Consider the following 19180-nt stretch of genomic DNA (forward strand, 5'->3'; position numbering starts at 1 on the left):
AAATATCCTGGCTCCAGGGAAAAGAAACCTTGCCTAGGTCTGTAATTATATACTAAATGCTTACATTGTATTTCCATGTATATGGGAATTAACATTGACACTCACTTTATATTTTTTACCCATAAATCCTCCTCTGGTTCCTGATCGCTCTCCACCTTTACCTTCAAAGACCACCCAAGAGTGTGAGCATTCCTGTGATGAGATCTGCTGCTCTCTACCACGCGGGGTGCTGTGAAAACTAGCTGTGCTTTCTCTGAGCGGGAGAGAGGTTTGATTCTCCCCCACTGCCCACCATGAGCCCAATTCCATGTAAAGGGGAGATTTGTTAACATTGTTCATTGAAAACTTATTGCGTGCAGGTCAAGGTAGCCACACAGTTAGTATTGACTTCCACTCTGGGTGGGGAGATGACACGAATGCACAGGTAAGGCCCGAGAACACTTACGGAGTGAGCCGGGCAGGTTAGGCCTGTGACGGGCTTTCCCCGGCCACATCAGGATGAACAGGCTCTGGGCCACGGAATGTCCGGACATCTACGTATGGCCTGGCATAAACTGGGCCAATCACTTTCCCTTAGGAATTTAAACTAAGAAACAGGGGGAGAATTTAATACGGGGAATTAAAAGAGGCCATGACTTTCATCAAGTCAGGATTAGAACAGCCCAAACTGTATGAACTACTTCTAGGATGCCAATGACACTCGGTAACTACTTGCTGGGTGAATGAATGAACCAATGAATGAATGAATGAATGAACAAGTGGAAGCCAAATGGTGAGGGAATAGAAGAGCTGGTAGACAGAAAGACAACTGGAACAAATCAACAGGGAGATGCAAGAAAGACCAGTCCCTCAGTTGACCTTTCCAGTTCACATGTATTCTTACACAATGGGGACTTTGATCTTTGCAACCAAAAGAGCTTCAGTATAGACAGAAGAATATGTTTACAAGCAGGGGGCAGATATCATATGGAAACAATATGCAAAACTACTGATGATTCAGAGGAGAGGACTGGCCAAAAAAGTCCAAGGAGAGTTGATCAGAGAAGGCCTCTGGCAGAGGGGACTTTTGACCTATCTTGATTTTCCTATCGACTCACAGCATTATCTACATGTTGTACGGCATTTCCCTGTGTCCTATGATGACATTTCCTTTGAAAATAGTTCTAAGCAAGTTCATGATGTAGTGAGTTGGGGAGAGGGCTGGGAGAGAAAGGCAAGTTGTTGAGAATATGTATATCAATATGGATGACAAAATCTCATTTTTGTTTTAAAATATAGTTGTAGATTTAAATGTAGACTTAAAAATCCAGAAAGATGCTCATCAAACTGCTAACAGTGCTGGCCCTGGAGAATGGGTGAGGTAGGGTGGAGGGGGGGTTTCATTTTATTTATTAATATCTGTATCGTTGCAACACTTCCTAAGCAAAAAAAAAAATAGAAAATAATTTTAGACTCATAGAAATCAATTAAACAAAGCAATTCCGCTTAATAAAAATGGTGTGCTTTATTTTTTTTGTTACCTCTCCTCCACTAATTTGTTTTCCCTAACGTCTCAGTAGAAGCAAAATGAACAAATTCCACTTCCACTTTCTCTCTTTAAGGGCAGGACGAAGGAGCCGTGAAACAGCCCGGGGCAAACCGGAGACGGGAGAGGACCTGGAGGAACTGTTTCCTGGCTGGGCATTTGGGTCTGAGCTTGATTGCCTTCGGATCTCACAGGAGAGAGTGAAGGAGAGCCTTCGCCCTCAGTCCTCACTTAAACCCGGTGTGAATCCTCTCCCTGCTCGCCTCCTCCGAGCGGAAGTGAGCATTTCCTCCCTTACGGCCACACGTCTGTGGAATGCCCTGCATCGCTCCGGCTTCTGCTGCAACACTTCCCTCCCTGTTGTTTGCGCACTGGGTCCCCTACTAAACCCAAAGCTCTTCGAAGGCAGAGAACACCTGCTGTCAACTGTGTATCGCCACGTCTCCGCCCAGTGCCCACCGCCAATGCACACCGTGGGGGGAAGGAACATGCAGGTGAAGGATAAGAGGCGGGGTGGGCAGCGGGTCTGTGTTAGGCTTTGACAATGGCTAGCTCATCTTTTGTTCCGAAGGAATGCTGTCCCTTTCAGAAGAAGTCATGCACAACCTGTCACAACACAATCTGTTCACGTGCGAGCTTCAGTTTCCTTGCATAGTCCTAGTTCCAGCCCCGTGCCTCCTTCCTCCATGGCCATGGCTTCTTGGAGACTCTATAGAAAAGAGAGAAAAGAAAAGCCCCTAGAAATGGCAGTTTCTTTCTTAAAAAATATATATTTTTTTATTTTTTTTACGGAGAGGAAGGGAGAGGGATAGAGTCAGAAACATCGACCAGCTGCCTCCTGCACACCCCCTACTGGGGATGTGCCCGCAACCAAGGTACAGGCCCTTGACGGGAATCGAACTCAGGACCCTTCAGTCGCAGGCCGATGCTCTATCCACTGAGCCAAACCGGCTAGGGCTGGAGGATGGCAGCTTCTTACTTGCACCATGCGTGTTAGGAAAAGACTATGCCCCTTTGCAAGCGCTCCCAAAGACTTTAGAAGCCCAGGGTTACAATATCTTTCCCAACCTTTCCAACCCCTGTGTCCTCAGAAAGGCATGTTCAATAACGGATCGAACCATTAGCAAAGGCGGCTGAAGAGGACTGTCTGGTATTTGTCCGGTCCCAGGGACAGCCGTCAGTTATTTTAGTCCTCAGTCCTTCTAGGGTCACTTGTCTACACTTTCCATATCAGATGGGAGGCAGGGACAGTTTCTTCATGGGGGACAGAGGAATACGCTAGCTTGGCAAAGGAAAAGACTGCCATTGCGCCCTCATGCCAACATTGAGCTACTGGGAGGAAATAATGCCAGACCCTACACTTGGAGAAAAAGGCAAAGGGAGAAGAAAGAGGGCTTAAAATCACCTACCCTTCCGTTTATGCCAATCCCGATTCTTTCCCTTCTAAGTCCCCTGATGAGTCCACCATGCAATTACACCTCCGATAATTGCAAGGACATGAAGGGGTACATTTTCAAACCACCCTGATTCTTCACTTAGATTCATCCAAGACTGACTCAGAAAATTGTGCCCCTCCTCTGCTCTGTAATGCTGGGTGAAACAACTTCCTGGTAGGAAGCATCTCTGGCTTTCTGAAGCTGGGCCTGTGGTGGAAAGACTGAGTCTTGCGGTTAGCATGCACTTCCACGCGGGAGTGTTGATGCAGTGCTTTTTATTTTAGTAAGCAGAAGATACGCTGTCCAGGGAACACCTGTTCTCCACACTCCCAGCTGTCATTTCCTTCCTGCGGGCAGGAAGTCAAAACTGAAAGTCTCTGAAACTGTTAGCAAGACCATTTGTAATCTCCAAGTTTGTTCATTGTTTTCGGTGTAGCGTCTGTGAAACAAAATGTACAAACTTCCAGGAATGTCCTGGCACATCTGTGGCTTGTTTCCTGTGATCCTATGGGGTTGATGGGCAAAGAGGCAGGAGGCAGCGAGACTGCTCTGCGGGTCAGGCTGGGCCTGCGGAGAGCCGGGGAGGAGGTGGCAGCGTGTGCCTGGGCCTCGTCTACTGGTTATTTACATTTCCAAAACTCATTACTGATTCTCACAAGCAGGTGTCACCAAATAACTCACTTGAAGGGAATTCAGTAAGATTACTTCACCATTTGATATAGGCCCCTTTTACCAATTTATGTTATCATAGTCCAGACTACACTAAATTTATATTATATATATATATAACCTCATCTCTCTGGCTATTAAATATATTTGTAAGATCAAAGGCTTCACTTTTGAAACCCTTTTAATATCCAGTCTTTATCTAGTGACTCTATTCTTGAATTTAACAAAAATGTAGAGAATGTCCTTACTTTTTCAAAATAATAATGTTCCCTTATATATGCTTTTCTATTATAATTGTTCAGATCTTGAAATGGAAGGAAGGGAGGGAGGAAGGAGAAAAGAGAAGAAAGAATTAAGACTTCCCATCCCACCACATAGCCATCACACAAATTGTGTGTAGTGGTTATCAATGAACGAGAGCTGAGAATTAGAAATAAAATTTTAAAAGGATCATTTAAGATCTTGATTTTAGGCATGTCATAAGTTTGGCTCAAATAAAACCTAATTTAAATAGAAATAGAGTGTTAAAGAAAAAGAGGAAGTGACTTCATTTGTACAACGATTCTCAGATTTTATTTTTCAGGAGATAATAATAATCTGACTATCATATTCCAAAGTAACAAATTTAAGAAAAAAATAAGATCTACTTAAATATAGATACAGTCCTAATTAATTAGTGTACATTCATCCCAAAGTTCACAAAAATGATTTAACCTAAACTTCCTGAATCTGCACTGTTAAGAATTTGATGTCTGAAGCTCTTCAATTTTTTCCTTACTTAACTTAAAATTAATAGTCGTGCCCCTATCCTCACAAAGCACACAAAAATGACAGCTATCCAGTTATTTTAGTTAATGTAGATAAAAACATTTCCAAATGGCTTACTAACTGCAATGCTCCCTAACTCCACTGGGTGGTGCAGATTGTGCTTTACTCACAGTTTTTAAGTGGATATTTTAAAAGATTGAGGGTGTAGAATCTCCTAGCCTGAATTACCCTTTTAAAACTTAGACTCTAAAGGTGTATAAGTAATATGTCTTCTTATGTTATGTATATTTGACCCACTCTGTTTGACAAGCATTGAATAAGTACATCAACTTTTCTCTTCTCTGTCAAAAGACCCCAGTGGCTTCCCATCTCATTTAGAGTAAACAACCAAGGCTTTCCCAGAATTTTCAATATTCCACACAGTATCTCCCCCACCACCACTCTCTCCAACTTCATGTCCTATTACTCTCACTCTCATTGCCCTCCTCAGTATTCTTTAAACACACATTCTTTACCCCAGCTTCTGGCCTGCTGTTCTTTTCCCCAGCTATCCAAAAAACCAACTACTTTCTTAGGGCTTTATGTAATGACTTTCTCAGTAAGACTGCTTACCCCAAATTTCCTGTCCTTCTCCCTGATTTATTTATTTTTTCTTATTACTTAACAATAATAAAATGTTTATTTGACATATTTATTACATTAATTGTCTGCTTCTCCAACTAGAATATCAGCTTTTTTATGGCAAGAATTTTTACCAGCTTTTATTTCTGTTATATACTCATATTTAGAATAGTGCTCAAAACAGAGTAAGATCTCAATAAATACTTGCTGACTGAATGAGTGACAGAATGAATTCACAAATGAACTGAGTGGACTCTATCCTAGCTACTATGCTAATGATTGGGTGAAAAAAAATGACCAACACACTCTCTCTGCCTTTATAGGATTACAGTCTAGTTGATATTTCCATTAGTAATTTCAAAAGAAGCACAATGAGAGATGTATGCCCAAGTCATTTTGGGAGCAAATAAGAGAGGCATCTGATCAACCTAAAGGTTCAGATAAAGCAGTGGTTCTCAACCTTCCTAATGACGTGACCCTTTAATACACTTCCTCAGGTTGTGGTGACCTCCCACCATAAAATTATTTTCGTTGCTACTTCATAACTGTAATTTTGCTACTGTTATGAATTGTTATGTAAATATCTGTGTTTTTTATGGTCTTAGGCAACCCCTGTGAAAGGGTCATTCGCGACCCACAGGTTGAGAACTGCTGAGATAAGTTTCCTGAACAGCAAAAAAGGCCCATTCACTGTGCTCAAGACACTAGTCTAGGTAGCCAAATATAATATTCAAATACAAGAATCAAAAGAGAAATTTAAAAATATCTTAAGAAAAATGAAAACGAAAACATGACACACCAAAGCTTATGGGATACAGGGGAATTTATAGTGATGCACAACTACATTGAAAAAGATTCAACCTAACTTTACACAACTCAAGTAACTAGAAAAAGAACAATAAACCCAAAGTTAGCAGAAGAAAGAATATAATGAAGATTAGAGAAGAAAAAAATGAGATTTTTAAAAATACAAACAAAATGAACAATCCCTTAGCTAGACTTACTATGAAAAAAAAAAAGTGAGAAGACCCAAATAAATAGAATCAGAAATGATAGAGATTTTACAACTGATGCCACAGAAATAAAAAAAGATCACAAGGGACTATTATAAACAACTAGAGGCCCGGTGCATGAAAATTCATGCACGGGAGGGGGGTTCCCTCAGCCCGGCCTGCCCCCTCTCACAGTCCGGGAGCCCTCAGGGCAGGAGGCGACCCAGCGATCAGGGGAAGGCAACGCCCCATCACACCTCTGCTGCTGCCACTGCCAGCAGTGCAAACCTTGGCTGGCCCTGGTTACCTGAGCCTCGGGTGGCCCTGGGCAGCTGGACAACCGCCATCCACAGCTTGCCTGCATCTCGGGCCAGCCCTGGGCAGCTGGGCAGCCGCCATCCAAGGCTTGCCTGCACCTCGGGCCGGCCCTGGGTGGCTGGGGGGCTGAGGGGATTGGGGGACTCCAGAGGCAGGCGCTCGGAGCGGCCGTGCACCTGCTGCCCCAGTGGGGCTGAGGGGACTGGGCGTTGCCATCTTGTGGCTGTGGGCACTGCCATCTTTGAGGGCGGGGCAGTCAATTAGCATATTCCCTCCTTATTGGCTGTGGGCGCCACCATCTTTGCGATGGCCTGAGGGTCAATTAGCATATTCCCTCTTTATTAGATAGGATTACACACCAACAAATTGAACAACTTAGAAGAAACAGATAAATTCCTAGAAACACAAAATCTACCAAGACTAAATCAAGAAGAAATAGAAAGACTGAACAGATTGATAACAAATGAGATTGAGTCAGTAATTAAGGACCTCCCAACAAAGAAAAGCCCAGGACCAGGTGGCCTCACAGGTGAATTTTATCAAACACTTAAATATTAATACCGATTCTTTTTAAACTCTTCCATAAAAATAGAAGAGGGAATACTTCCAAACTCATTTTATGAGACCAGCATCACCCTGATATCAACACCAGACAAAATTACAAGAAAACTACAGGCCAATATCTCTGATAAACATGGATGTAAAAATCATCAACAAAATATTAGCAAATTTAATTCATCAGCACATTGAAAGCATTATATACCATGGCCAAGGGGAATGTATCACTGGGATGCAAGGATGGTTCAGCATACATAAATCATTCAGTGTGACACACCACATTAACAGAATGAAGGGGGAAAATCACAAGATCATTTCAATAAATGCAGAGAAAAGCATTTGATGAAATTCAGCAGCTTGTCATGACACTCTCCCTCAAAAAAAAAAAAGTATAAAAGGAACTTTCCTCAACTCAATAAAGGCCACATATGAAAAGCCTATAACTAGCATTGTATGAGATGGTAGAAAACTAAAATCTTTCCCCCTGAAATCTGAAACAAGACAACACCTGTTAGGATGCCTATTTTACACATATTATTTAGGATGGATATGGAGAAATTGGAACATCTGTACACTACTCCTGGTAATGGTCCACCTGCTATGGAAAACAGTATGGGGGTTCCTTAAAATATTAAAAACAGGACTACCATATAATCTAGCAAACTGCTTCTGGGTATACATCCAAATGAATTGAAATCAGGATCTTGAAGAGATTGTTGACTCCCATGTTCATCACAGCATTATTCACAACAGCCAAGATATTTTCATATCTTGTCCATAACAGATGAATGGGTATAGAAATTGTGGTATATATGTACAATGGAATATTAATAAACCTTAAAAGAAAAAGGAAATCCTACTACTTGCAACAACATGGTGGACCTGGAAGACACGCCAAGTTGAAATTCCAGTCACAGGAAAATACGACATGTTCCTTTCACATGAGGCAACTAAAATAGTCAAATGAATGGAAGTAGGCAATGGTGGGTATCAGGGGATGGAGGGAACTAGGGGGAGTTATTGTTCAATGGGTAGAAAGTTACAGTTACACAAGATGAGTAAGTTCCAGACAGCTGCTGTACAACATTATACCCATAGTCAACAAGATGATTGATCTCATGTTAGATATTCTTACTACAAAAACAAAACAAAACACAAGAAACTTTTGAAAGTGATTGATATGTTTATTACCTTGACTGTGGTGATAGTAACATGAGTATGTACATATGTCCACACTCACAAAATTATAGACATTGTGTGCAAATTTTACATACCAACTAGTGGCCCGGTGCACAAAATTTGTGCACTGGTGGTGTGTGTGTGTGGGGGGGGGGGGGGCGTCCCTCAGCCCGGCCTGCTCTCTCTCACAGTCCGGTGGACCTCATGGGATGTCCTACTGATGGCTTAGGCCAGCTCCCCATGGGAGGCAATCGGCCGATCAGGTATATAGATACTTTCTGAAGGCAGCACAGACTCTTTCCTTATTTCTTTCCTCTGTGGTTGGAGAATAGGGGACTAAAAGGTGGAGAGAGAACTGTGGCCAGGCCTGGGGCTTTTGTAGGCAGAGGAAAGAGAGAGAGGGCTGGGGAAAGTCTAGACACAATTTCCTTCAATTGTCCTCCCTTCCTCCGAACCCCTCCCTCAGTTTTTTCATTGTCGTGGTGGATGCTCAGGCCTCGGACCAACAGGAGCCCAGCAATGGTGGGGTTCAGCCCCCTCACTTCTCAGCTGAACATACAGCTGCCTCACATTCCAAGCAGGGCTGTTTTCAAGTGGCTAAAGTGCTGGGAATTGACGCCTCCTGGGCTTTCCCCTCTCGGTTTCCTCCTTTGGTCTGTTGCAAAGTTCACTGAGACACCGAAGCAGCTCTGCCCTGGTAGTTCTGCACTGGCCCCCACTCAAGCCCTGCCGGGCACTCTTCCTTGAGTCTCCGGGCCCACAGTCTGCGCTCGGGGAGGTCACCCAGAGCCCGTTCCCCCGGGGAAGGTGGGGCAGGGGTTGGCTTGGAGATCTGGAGGAAGATGGCAGAGTAACAGTTGGTATGAACCAGCGCCTGCCCAGCCAGACTTCCTAAGCTCCCCACCGGGCCCAGGCCGGGCCCCTTCCCTGTGCCAGGAGGATCCCAGCTGAGGTCCCTTCCCTGCACCCAGTGCCCTCGGGCTCCTGCTGGCCCCACTGAAGCCAGTCTCGGCTTGGCCGGCCGCTCGTCACCCTCATGAATCGCCGTGGCCCAGCCATCCCATCCCAGGAAGTAGCCGTCCTGATCGCCATGACTCACTCCCCGGTGCAGTCGGGCCCAGTCGGGCCTGCCCGGCAAGCACATAGGCAGGAGCTGGGCTACTGAGGGGAGGGAGGAGGGATGTGTGGGCCGGGGTGGAAGTGGGGAACTTGGTGGTATAAACACAGCACCCCCCCCCCCCACGCCGCGCCAGACCCTCGCACCGCATTCCCAAACCCCAGGTGCCCCTGCCTGGTGCCACGCTCTCGGGCCTGGGGTGGGGGTGAGGGACCTGGGGCTGCGGCCTGGAGGTGGCCCTCGCTGGCTTGGAGTCACAGTGGTTGGTCAGGGAGGGATTCGGGGTGCCATGAGGCAGCCTCACACAAGTCACTGCTGCAAGTCCCCGCCTCTCTCTCTCTCAGAGAGGTCAGCAGTTCAGTCCGCTCAGCATGCTGTGCGCGCAGCCTGGCGTTCAGTTGAGCCTTTGGTCATTTTGGATGTTATGGACACTGGCTCTTTATATATAGAGAGAGAGATTATTACTTCAACAAAGTTGCTCCATTGAAATGACTAAAGACTATATCAGACTTCCCAACTGCGAGCAACATTAGTCCCTACCTCTTCTGATAGTACTTAACCTTTTGCACTCGGATGTCGAGTGTGACTCGACACGGTTAGCATTAGAATAAAGGAATCGAGAAAAAAGCAAGTGAGTGCAAAGGGTTAATACTGTACTAAATCCTACCCTGTGCTGTACTTTTAAATGCAAATGTTTTTATGTCCTCACACAGTTATGACTTCCTTAAAGGCAGCGACAGTATCTTGCTGTGTTGCAGAAACCCCAACACACCCACCCTAGTTTTGATTACTCACCAGGAGGACCCACAGGGCTCAGCGTACCGTACTCATGGCTATGACTTATTACACCAAAAGGACCCAACAGGAAATCAGCAAAGGGAGACGGTGCATGAGGGAAAGTCCAGGGGGAACCAGGTACAAGCTTCCAAAAGTCTTCTCCCAATAGAGTGACGCGGCTGAGTTTAATTTCCCTAGCAACCAGCTGTGCCCACATGTGACAGGTTGCCAACCAGGAAAGTTCATTAGTCTTAGTGCCTGGGGCTTTTATTGGTCACATGAGCACTCTCTGCCTGTCAGGTACCCAAATTCCAGACTGCCAGAAGGAAAGCAGGTGTTCAGCACAAACCACATTGTTTGTGCAAATAGTTTGGACACCGTGAGCCACTCTTATCAGTGCTGGGAATGGTGGAACCCTCCCAAAATCCAAGCTCCCAAATGCCAGCCAAGGGCCAATCTTGTAAACATGACTTTCAAAAACAGCAGTCAGGCCTGCTCTGCATGCCCTGCCTGCCCACCTGGTCACTGTCAGGGCTGCGAGTGCTCAAACATCGGCTGCGTGCCATTTTCAGCTACACGCTGTGGCTACGCGGAGACACTGGGGACTAAATAAACATGTTTACAGCTAAAACTGCTTGTGGGTGCTGCAAACACCATGTGGAGTGCCCGCAGGTGTGGTGCATGAACCAGGAAATCAGGGCACATGCCCAGGTTTCAGGCTCGATCCCCAAAAGGGGGCGTGCAGGAGGCAGCTGATTGATAATTCTCTCTCATCAAAGATGTTTCACTCTCTTCCTCTCTCTGAAATCAATAAAAACATGTTTTAAAAAACCGCATGTGTCTTGCCACTTTATGAGTTATTTTTCCTGTATTGCTTAAGCTTGGATAAATCCATTTCATGTAAATAGCTAAATACACTAAATACAGAAGTAAACAAAATGTAATGGTTAAATCAACCCCACAGTAGATATGACTTCTATTTTTAACATCTATTTAGGATCTGACCTAAGGTATTTAATCGATATGACCTTCTTTTGTAATACTTTGAACTTACATTACAGTCATTATCAAACTGCTGATAAGCCAACTCAGACTAGTAACAAACCTATTCGTTTCAGTAATTAAAAACCTTTGAGCCCTGGCCAGGTGGCTCCGTTGGTTGGGCCATCATCATGTACACCAAGAGGTGGGGCAGGTTCAATTCCCAGTCAGGGCACATACCCAGGTTTCGGGTTCAATCCCTGGTAGGGGCACATGTGGGAGGCAATTGATTGATGTCTCTCTCTTACATCGATGTCTCTCTCTCTCTCTCTCCCTCTCCCCTCACCCCTTCATCCCTCCCTTCTTCTAACATCAATAAAAAACAAACACACAAAAACACCTTTGAGTGACTTAACAATATACCTGCTGGTGGAATCAGGCCTGATGCTGAAGGATGTTTTTGTAGAAGACTGTGAGCTCCGTGCTGCAGGAATGACTTTTATTGTGGTATAACATACCCCACACGAGAGGCTTATCTTTGAAAATAAAAGAAATTGAAACACACACCTGGACAGATCAATACAGTCTACTTTTTTCCCCGGAAGATGCCAGTGACCTCAAACTATGAAATTTTGTCTGAGCATTTTCTTAATAAACTATATTCTGTGTTGTTAAGAACTCATATAGAACTCATACAGGTCCCTTGGATTTTATTTATGTGTCCAGGAATATGAATGGTAAAATCTACTCATCTCCATAGCTCCTGACTATGATGGGTATAGTGGGCAAAGACTTGATCGAGGGTGGACCAAGATTATGAGGACTTGCCCGGCCAGTATGGCTCAGTGGTTGAGTGTCAACCCATGTACCAAGAGGTCCGTGGTTCGATTCCCTGTCAGGGCACATGCCCGGGTTATAAGCTTGATTCCCAGCAGTGGGTATGTAAGAGGCAGCCGATCGAATGATTCTCTCTCATCATTCATGTTTCTATTTCTCCCTCTCCCTTGTTCTCTCTCTAAAATCAATAAAAACATCTTTTAAAAGATTATGAAGACTTAAAATCTAGGCTTGGCAGTTTCAAACTGATTCAATAGGACAGGGGTTCGTAAGGTAGGCTACCAAAGAGTCTCTGAAGCACCCAAAATTACATGTAAAACTGTGTAGGAACATATTTCTGGGGGGAGGGCCCGTGCCATTCTTCACCTTTTCAAAGGTGAGTGTGACCCCAGAGTTTTTGTGAAGGCGAGGGCCGAGTGCTTATGGAAACCTAGCTCAAAAGGAAGTTGCATAGTATCATTGTTTCCCAAACTAGTGTGACCATGTGGGTCACTTGGAGAACTTGTTAAAGATTTCCTGTCCTAGCCCAGAGCAACAGAAGCAGAAATGGCCTGGGGATCTGTATTCTACCAGTTAACCCTGTGATGTAATTTGGGGAATAGAAGACTGAAGCATCATTACAATCCATGCTAGGTTAGATATTTTTATTTATTTTTATTTTTAAAATATATTTCTTTATTGATTTCAGAGAGGAAGAAAGAGGGAGAGAGAGATAGAAACATCAATGATGAGAGAGAATCATTGATCGGCTGGGGACTGAGCCCACAACCCAGGCATGTGCCCTTGGCTGGAATCGAACCTGGGACCCTTCAGTCCGCAGGCTGACGCTCTATCCACTGAGCCAAACCGGCTAGGGCTAGGTTGGATATTTTTAAATGCCATGATTTTTATGGGCCTATTATGATCTCTGTTTGCTGGGGTTTGACAGGAAAATGGTACCTCCCAGTGTCACCAAGTCATTGTTCATTTTTGTCTCATGAGATGATGTTACCAGAAAAAAAAAAAAAAAAAAAAAAAGCTGTGAAGTTCCTTGCAAGTAGTTCTCTTCTCCTGGAAATGGAATCACTTTTAAAATCTTGACGCACGCCCATGATTCATTACCTATCTCTCTAAAAGTTAATTAGAGCAACAAGGCAATAGTCACCCTCCCAATACAGCAAGTCAGAAAATAGTCCATAATATGCTCTATAGCATGCGCATCTTTCCGATTCTGTAAAGATACCTCAGTTGCTGCTGCTTTGATTGTTGGGCAAGTCCAGGACATTCCATCCATTAAGTAAATCAAAATTGTAAAAAGTAATGCTTTACAAATGTCATGAGAAACAGTGAGTTATAAACCGACTACCCTATCTTTCCCAAATGACCTGTCTGAATCCTACATAATCTTCAGTTAAATGTCTATTTTAGATTTTTCAGGATTTAATCTCAGCAGCACCACCTATTGATAATTTTAATTCAGTACTTTACGTAAATTCTTAGTAATGTTAATATTAAACAACTAACTTGAAAACACCTAGAGCATGTTGGCTTTTCATAAAATACGCATATTTGATAGAGGAAAATTTTAGTTATTTTTGCAGGTGACAAATCAAATTGCATTAGGTAGCAGTACATGCTGCAATCCTGCTACAGAATGGTTGTGTCCCCCAAAATTCATGTTGAAACCTAACCACCATTGTGATGGTATTAGGTGGTGGAGCTTTGGGGAGGTGCCTTTATACAAGAGGCCCCAGAGAGTTGCCTACCGCCAGGTAAGGTTTACAAACCAGGAAGTTTGGCTTCTCACCAGACACTAGAACTGCCAGCACCTTGATCTTGGACCTCTAGGCTTCCAGAACTATGAGAAATAAATTTCTGTTGGTTATAAGCCAGCCAGTCTATGTACTGTTTAGTAGCCTGGACTAAGACATGTCCAGATATTGTTCTAGGATACTGGCTCTTTTCCTTTAGTCCCACTACCCCTAGATGCATTCTCCATCATTTGGTATTTCAGTTGGGTTCATCCAATGAGAGGATTGACAGCAGGAGACACTGGGATATTTGTCCCCTGGTCCCTCTGTCTTGCCTGCTGTGCTAGTTACAGCTCTGTCACTCTGTCCCTCTCCATAAACTCCAGCTCCCACTGGGCTCCAAGCAGCTGCTGTGTAACTCTAAACAGCTGCCCCTTAGGCCTAGGAGTCAGACAGTCACGGGTGTCTGTCCCTTCAGTCCTCAGGGAAATAGTTCTTTCACTAAAGCCTGTTCAGGTGAACCTCCTGAGTGTAATTCTGCTTCCTGCCAGGGCCCTGACAGATACAGAGCTCTGTGGAAATCATCTTGCATACAATAAAGCTGAATTGATCATTCACTCAACACTTAAATACACTGAAAAAATATTATTCTAGGGACAATACAGATACAAATATGAAAAAATATCCCATTATTATCTTCAAGAGGCTCACATAGATAAGGAGATTTGAGTTGAGTAAAAGTTTTAAGGAAAATGATCCAGCATAACTATTTAATTTCTAGAATTTTATTACTCTTGGGCATAAATTAGGTAACCCTTTGGCCAAGTATGTCTCCATAGTCCCCAGATTAGAATATTAAGGTTTATTTAAATAATTTAAATCAGCTAAAAACCTGTAACCAATTGCTTAACCTGAAAGGGTATGTTTTTGTATCCTAATGTGTTCTTCTCACACACAAATGATTACCTGGGAGTCCTTCTGTGGAAGACACACACACAGGAGCACAAAATTCTCCTAGTGTGAAGATTCTGGAGAGCAGGCACCTGCCTCATTCTCATTCTCCCCTGTCGCTTCCAGAGTTCTCAGGTAGGGAGTGAATCATTTCTCAATGACAAGCAGAGAGCAGTACAGCATAGTGGATGAGGACACGAACTTTACCTAGATATGAACCCAGCTCTGCCACTTTCTAGCTGGATGATCTTGGCAAATTTTTTAACTCTCTGCTTCTTTTTCCTCTCCTATAACATCGGGCCTAAATGGGCAGTCAGACATCCCTCTCACAATCCAGGACTGCTGGCTTCCAACTGCTCGCCTGCCTGCCTTCCTGATTGCCACTAACCACTTCTGCCTGCCAGCCTGACCACCCCCTAACCACTCCCCTGACAGCCTGGTTGATGCCTAACTGCTCCCCTGCCAGCATGTTTGCCCCTAACTGCCCTCCCCTACAGGCTTGGTCACCCCTAACTGCCCTCCCATGCAGGCCTGGTCCCCCCCAACTGCTCTCCCCTGCAGGCCTGGGTCCCCCCCAACTGCCCTTCCCTGCAGGCCTGGTCGCCCCCAACTTCCCTCTTCTGCTGGCTTGGTCACCCCTAACTGCCCTCCCCTGCAGGCTTGATCGCCCCCAACTGCCCTCCCTTGCAGCCCTGGTCCCTCCCAACTGCCCTCCCCTGCTGGCCTGATCGCCCCCCAACTGCCCTCCCTTGCAGGCCTGGTCCCTCCCAACTGCCCTCTCCTGCTGGCCATCTTGTGGCAGCCATCTTATGTCCACATGGGGGCAGCCATCTTTGACCACATGGGGGCAGCCATCTTGTGTGTTGGAGTGATGGTCAATCTGCATATTACTCTTTTATTAGATAGAATACTAGAGACCGGATGCACAACATTCGTGCAAGGGGCTTGGCCCTTGCAGCCTCAGCGGCTTGCCTCAGCCTTTGCAGCCCCGGCTTCATCCAGAAGGTCGTCCAGTAGGAAGTCCGTAAGGACGTCCAGAAGGTTGTTCAGCTGTCCAATCTAATTAGCATATTACGCTTTTATTATTATAGATAACTGAAGCCCAGGAGAAGTTAATGCAATAAGCTAGTGTAGAAGGTGTCACTGCCCCAGATAACCTTACTCCTAGGAAGATCTACTCACTGACACAGGATGCTTCGGAAAGAAATGGTGTGATCTTATCCAACAAAACAAACACATCTTTTTCTCTCAGAGTTAAAAAACATATGGGCACCCAATCCATTCTGGAAAAGGTATGGTCATGAATGGATTAATTTCCGTTCCACTAGAAACGTCTTAACTTTATTATTATCCAACGCAAGTGTCAGTCACATGAAGACTCTGAGATTTTACCTTACTTGCAAGCTAACAGTGAGCCCTGCACTATTCCCTGAATGCTGACAGAGATACAGGATGCATGGGTCCAAAACTAAGGGCTGTATTATTTATAGCATTAGCAGTAGCTAAAATATCAGCATTTTCTTGTGCCAGTTCCCTGAGCACGGGAATGTAAGAAGACAGTCAGCTGACACCTGCACATGAGTGAGCTGCAAAACAAAAGAGAAACCCTGAGTTTAAGGAACCCCAATATTTTACACCGGTGAGCTTGCCAGCACTTTGCTCTAAAGGGAGACACCATCTCTGTCTTCTGAGGCTGTGTGCAATATAAACATCCTTGAAAAGGTAGTTTAGAAAAAAGTCTGTCTCTGCTTGCTAGATATGCAGAAACATGAAAGAACTACGGAGAATTATCTTTAAACTAGGGGCCCAGTGCATGAATTCGTGCACGGGTGGGGTCCCTCAGGCTGGCCTGCGGGGATCAGGACGAAACCCGCAGTCCAACACCACCTGCAGCTCCCACCTGCCACTCCCAGTCATCTCAGCCCCACTGCGCCTGCCGCGGGCTCACGCCCCATCAGTCCTGATCAGGGAGAGGCTTGCGCCCCCACAGCAGTGCTCGCCAGCTGTGAGCCCTGCTTCTGGCGCCCTCCTGAGGGGAGTGGCCTGCGGGATCTAGCCGAAACCGGCTCTCCGGCATCCTGCAAGGGGTCCCAGATTGCGAGAGGGCACAGGCCAGGCCAAGGGACCCCACTGGTGCACAATCAGGGCTAAGAGGGACCGTGGGAGGGCTCCAGGGCATGTCCAGCGCATCTTGCTCAGTCCCGACCGGCCTGACCCCAACAGCAAGCTAACCTACCGCTCAAAGCGTCTGCCCCCTGGTGGTCAGTGCATGTCATAGCAACTGGTCGACTGGTCAACTGTCTGTCCCCTGGTGGCCAGTGCATGTCACAGCGAGCGGTTGAACAGCCTTAGCATATCATTAGCATATTACGCTTTGATTGGTTGAACAGTCGACTGGTCACCAGACAACCAGACACTTAACATATTAGGCTTTGTTATATAGGATAATTTCTAGCCTTCATTTCTACACCATCTTAGTTTTTGGCAAATTTTCATGAATATTAACATTCCATCGATCACTATGGTTAATGTGCCTGACAGAAGCTGGGATCAATCTGTTTGCCTCATGCAGCATTTACTTAAAACTGTAGTCAGCAGGAACCAGGCAGCAGGATGAGGCCAATTTCAACCATGTCCCAAGAGCCTGCAGTCAGTTAAACAAATCCTGCAAACCATGAGGCTTCACCGCCAAAAGTCCAATGAACCTGAACTTCCTCTCCCTGAAGGGGGCCTACACAGGGAGCAAGTAATAATCAACAAATTGTTCTGTGAGCATGAAACCAAAACAAGGCAGGTAAGCTAACCTGAACCAAGCCTTATGCACGACCAGAAGAACAGTTTAGTTAAGGGGCTAGGATACTCCAAATATCTGGCTAAGCTTCACTCCTCCCAATAGAGCCCTCTTGCTACACTTCCATAGTTCCACAGGGCCCCCTCCTTTCCCAGGCTCTATGTTTCCCATTACCAAATAACAAATTAATGCACATTTAATGGCTTAGCCTTAGGACAACACTCAGTATTATCTCAGACTCTGTGGGTAAGAAGCCTGGCACAGCTGAGCAGGGTCCTCTGCCCGCTACACAGGAGATGGTGGCCAGAGCCCGTTCTCCTCCAAAAATACACATCAGGTCTGCTCCCAAGCTCCATCACCTAGCAAGGAGTCTACATAGCACACACACAGGAACAATAGCCCATCACCTTCCCACTATTGGCTATTAGCAAGCTTTGAGTCCTGCCCACATTTAAAGGGGCGGGATTAAACAAAGGCATGAACATCAGCAGGGTGGGATCATGGGGGATCTCCTCTGGAGTCTGTCTGCCACATCGCACCAGGCACATTCTTGAGAATTGTATGGTCAGGTCCTGGAGGCCTTACATTAGCATTGTCCAATAGGAATAGAATGTGAAGCACATGTGCGATGTTAAGTTTTCTAATAGCTACATTAAAAAAAAAAGTTAAATGCACACATTACAATACTAGTTTATGTGATACAATAGCTACAGTGAAATATAGTCCTACCAAAATGATAGTTAACAGAAAAACTATTTTCACACTCCTTCAGGTTTTAAATTTAAGTTAAATCAGATTTAAAATTCAGTTCCTTAATTGTTATTCCATTACAAGTCTTCAACAGTCCAATTGGACAGTGCTTTGGATTCCCTAGGTGAATATACAAGGTGTAGCCTCTCTGTGAAATAAAGGTAAACAAATTTAAGCATCATGTTGAACAGACATCAAATTAGCCAGCTTGGGCCCTCTGTTTCAGTTCAGCCTTGGTGCTTCTAGCTGCAATCAGAAAACTACTTAAAAAGGTGCTTTGGAGCAAGGGAGGAGCTGTGAGACGTTAGTCCTGCAATGGGTCAGGTTAAGAGAAAATGTGACCTGGAGCTGCAAGTTGTGAAAATGGGGGAAGACAGGTAGATTCATCTCTGTGACTCTCCAAAAGAACAGGAGAGCAAACTGGGCATTCCGAGGGCTGGAATGAGGTAAGCCCCACTTGCTTATGAGTAGATGGAAGTCTCAAAATCCACCAACTGGAATTAGGAGATATGCTCCAGGCAATCTAAATTCAGACTCTTGAGTGTCTTCCTATAAAGCAACCATCTATAACAGCGGTTCTCAACCTGTGGGTAGCGACCCCTTTGGGGGTCGAACGACCCTTTCACAGGGGTTGCCTTAGACCATCGGAAAACACAGATATTTACATTATGATTCATAACAGTAGCAAAATTACAGTTATCAAGTAGCAACAAAAATAATTTTATGGTTGGGGGTCACCACAACATGAGGAACTGTATTAAAGGGTCACAGCATTAGGAAGGTTGAGAACCACTGATCTATATCAATAAAAGGGTAATATGCTAATTAGATCAGACGTCCTTCCTGATGAAGCTGGGGCTGGAGGGAAGCCCAGGTCTCGGGTGCCTGCCGGCAGCTGGAGGGAAGCAAGCCTGGGTCCTGGGTGCTAGAGGAAAGCCGGTGCTGGCAGCCAGGGGAAGAAAGGCCTACTTTTGCATGAATTTCGTGCATCAGGCCTCTAGTCCTATATAATAAAAGCCTAATATGCTAAGTGTCCGGTCGACCAGCAGGCTGTTCAACCAATCAAAGCGTAATATGCTAATGATATGCTAAGGCTGCTCAACTGCTCTCTATAACATGCACTGACCACTAGGGGGCAGACAGTCAACTGGTCAACCAGTAGCTATGATGTGCACTGACC

The 19180-nt window shown here is 45.1% G+C and overlaps 1 protein-coding gene across 1 annotated transcript in view; it reads right to left on the reverse strand.

The window, feature by feature from the left end:
- Nucleotides 1-1503: 1503 nt before the first annotated feature.
- STAM (signal transducing adaptor molecule) overlaps nt 1504-19180 on the reverse strand; it is a 117021-nt gene continuing 99344 nt past the window's right edge. Inside the window, exon 14 of the mRNA XM_079772061.1 lies at nt 1504-2234. Coding sequence (XP_079628187.1) covers nt 2183-2234 — 52 coding nt within the window. The 3' untranslated portion in view covers nt 1504-2182. The remainder of the gene's footprint in view (nt 2235-19180) is intronic.

Source organism: Cnephaeus nilssonii, assembly GCF_951640355.1.
Source record: "Cnephaeus nilssonii genome assembly, chromosome: 1".
NCBI classification, from domain to species: Eukaryota; Metazoa; Chordata; class Mammalia; order Chiroptera; family Vespertilionidae; genus Cnephaeus; species Cnephaeus nilssonii.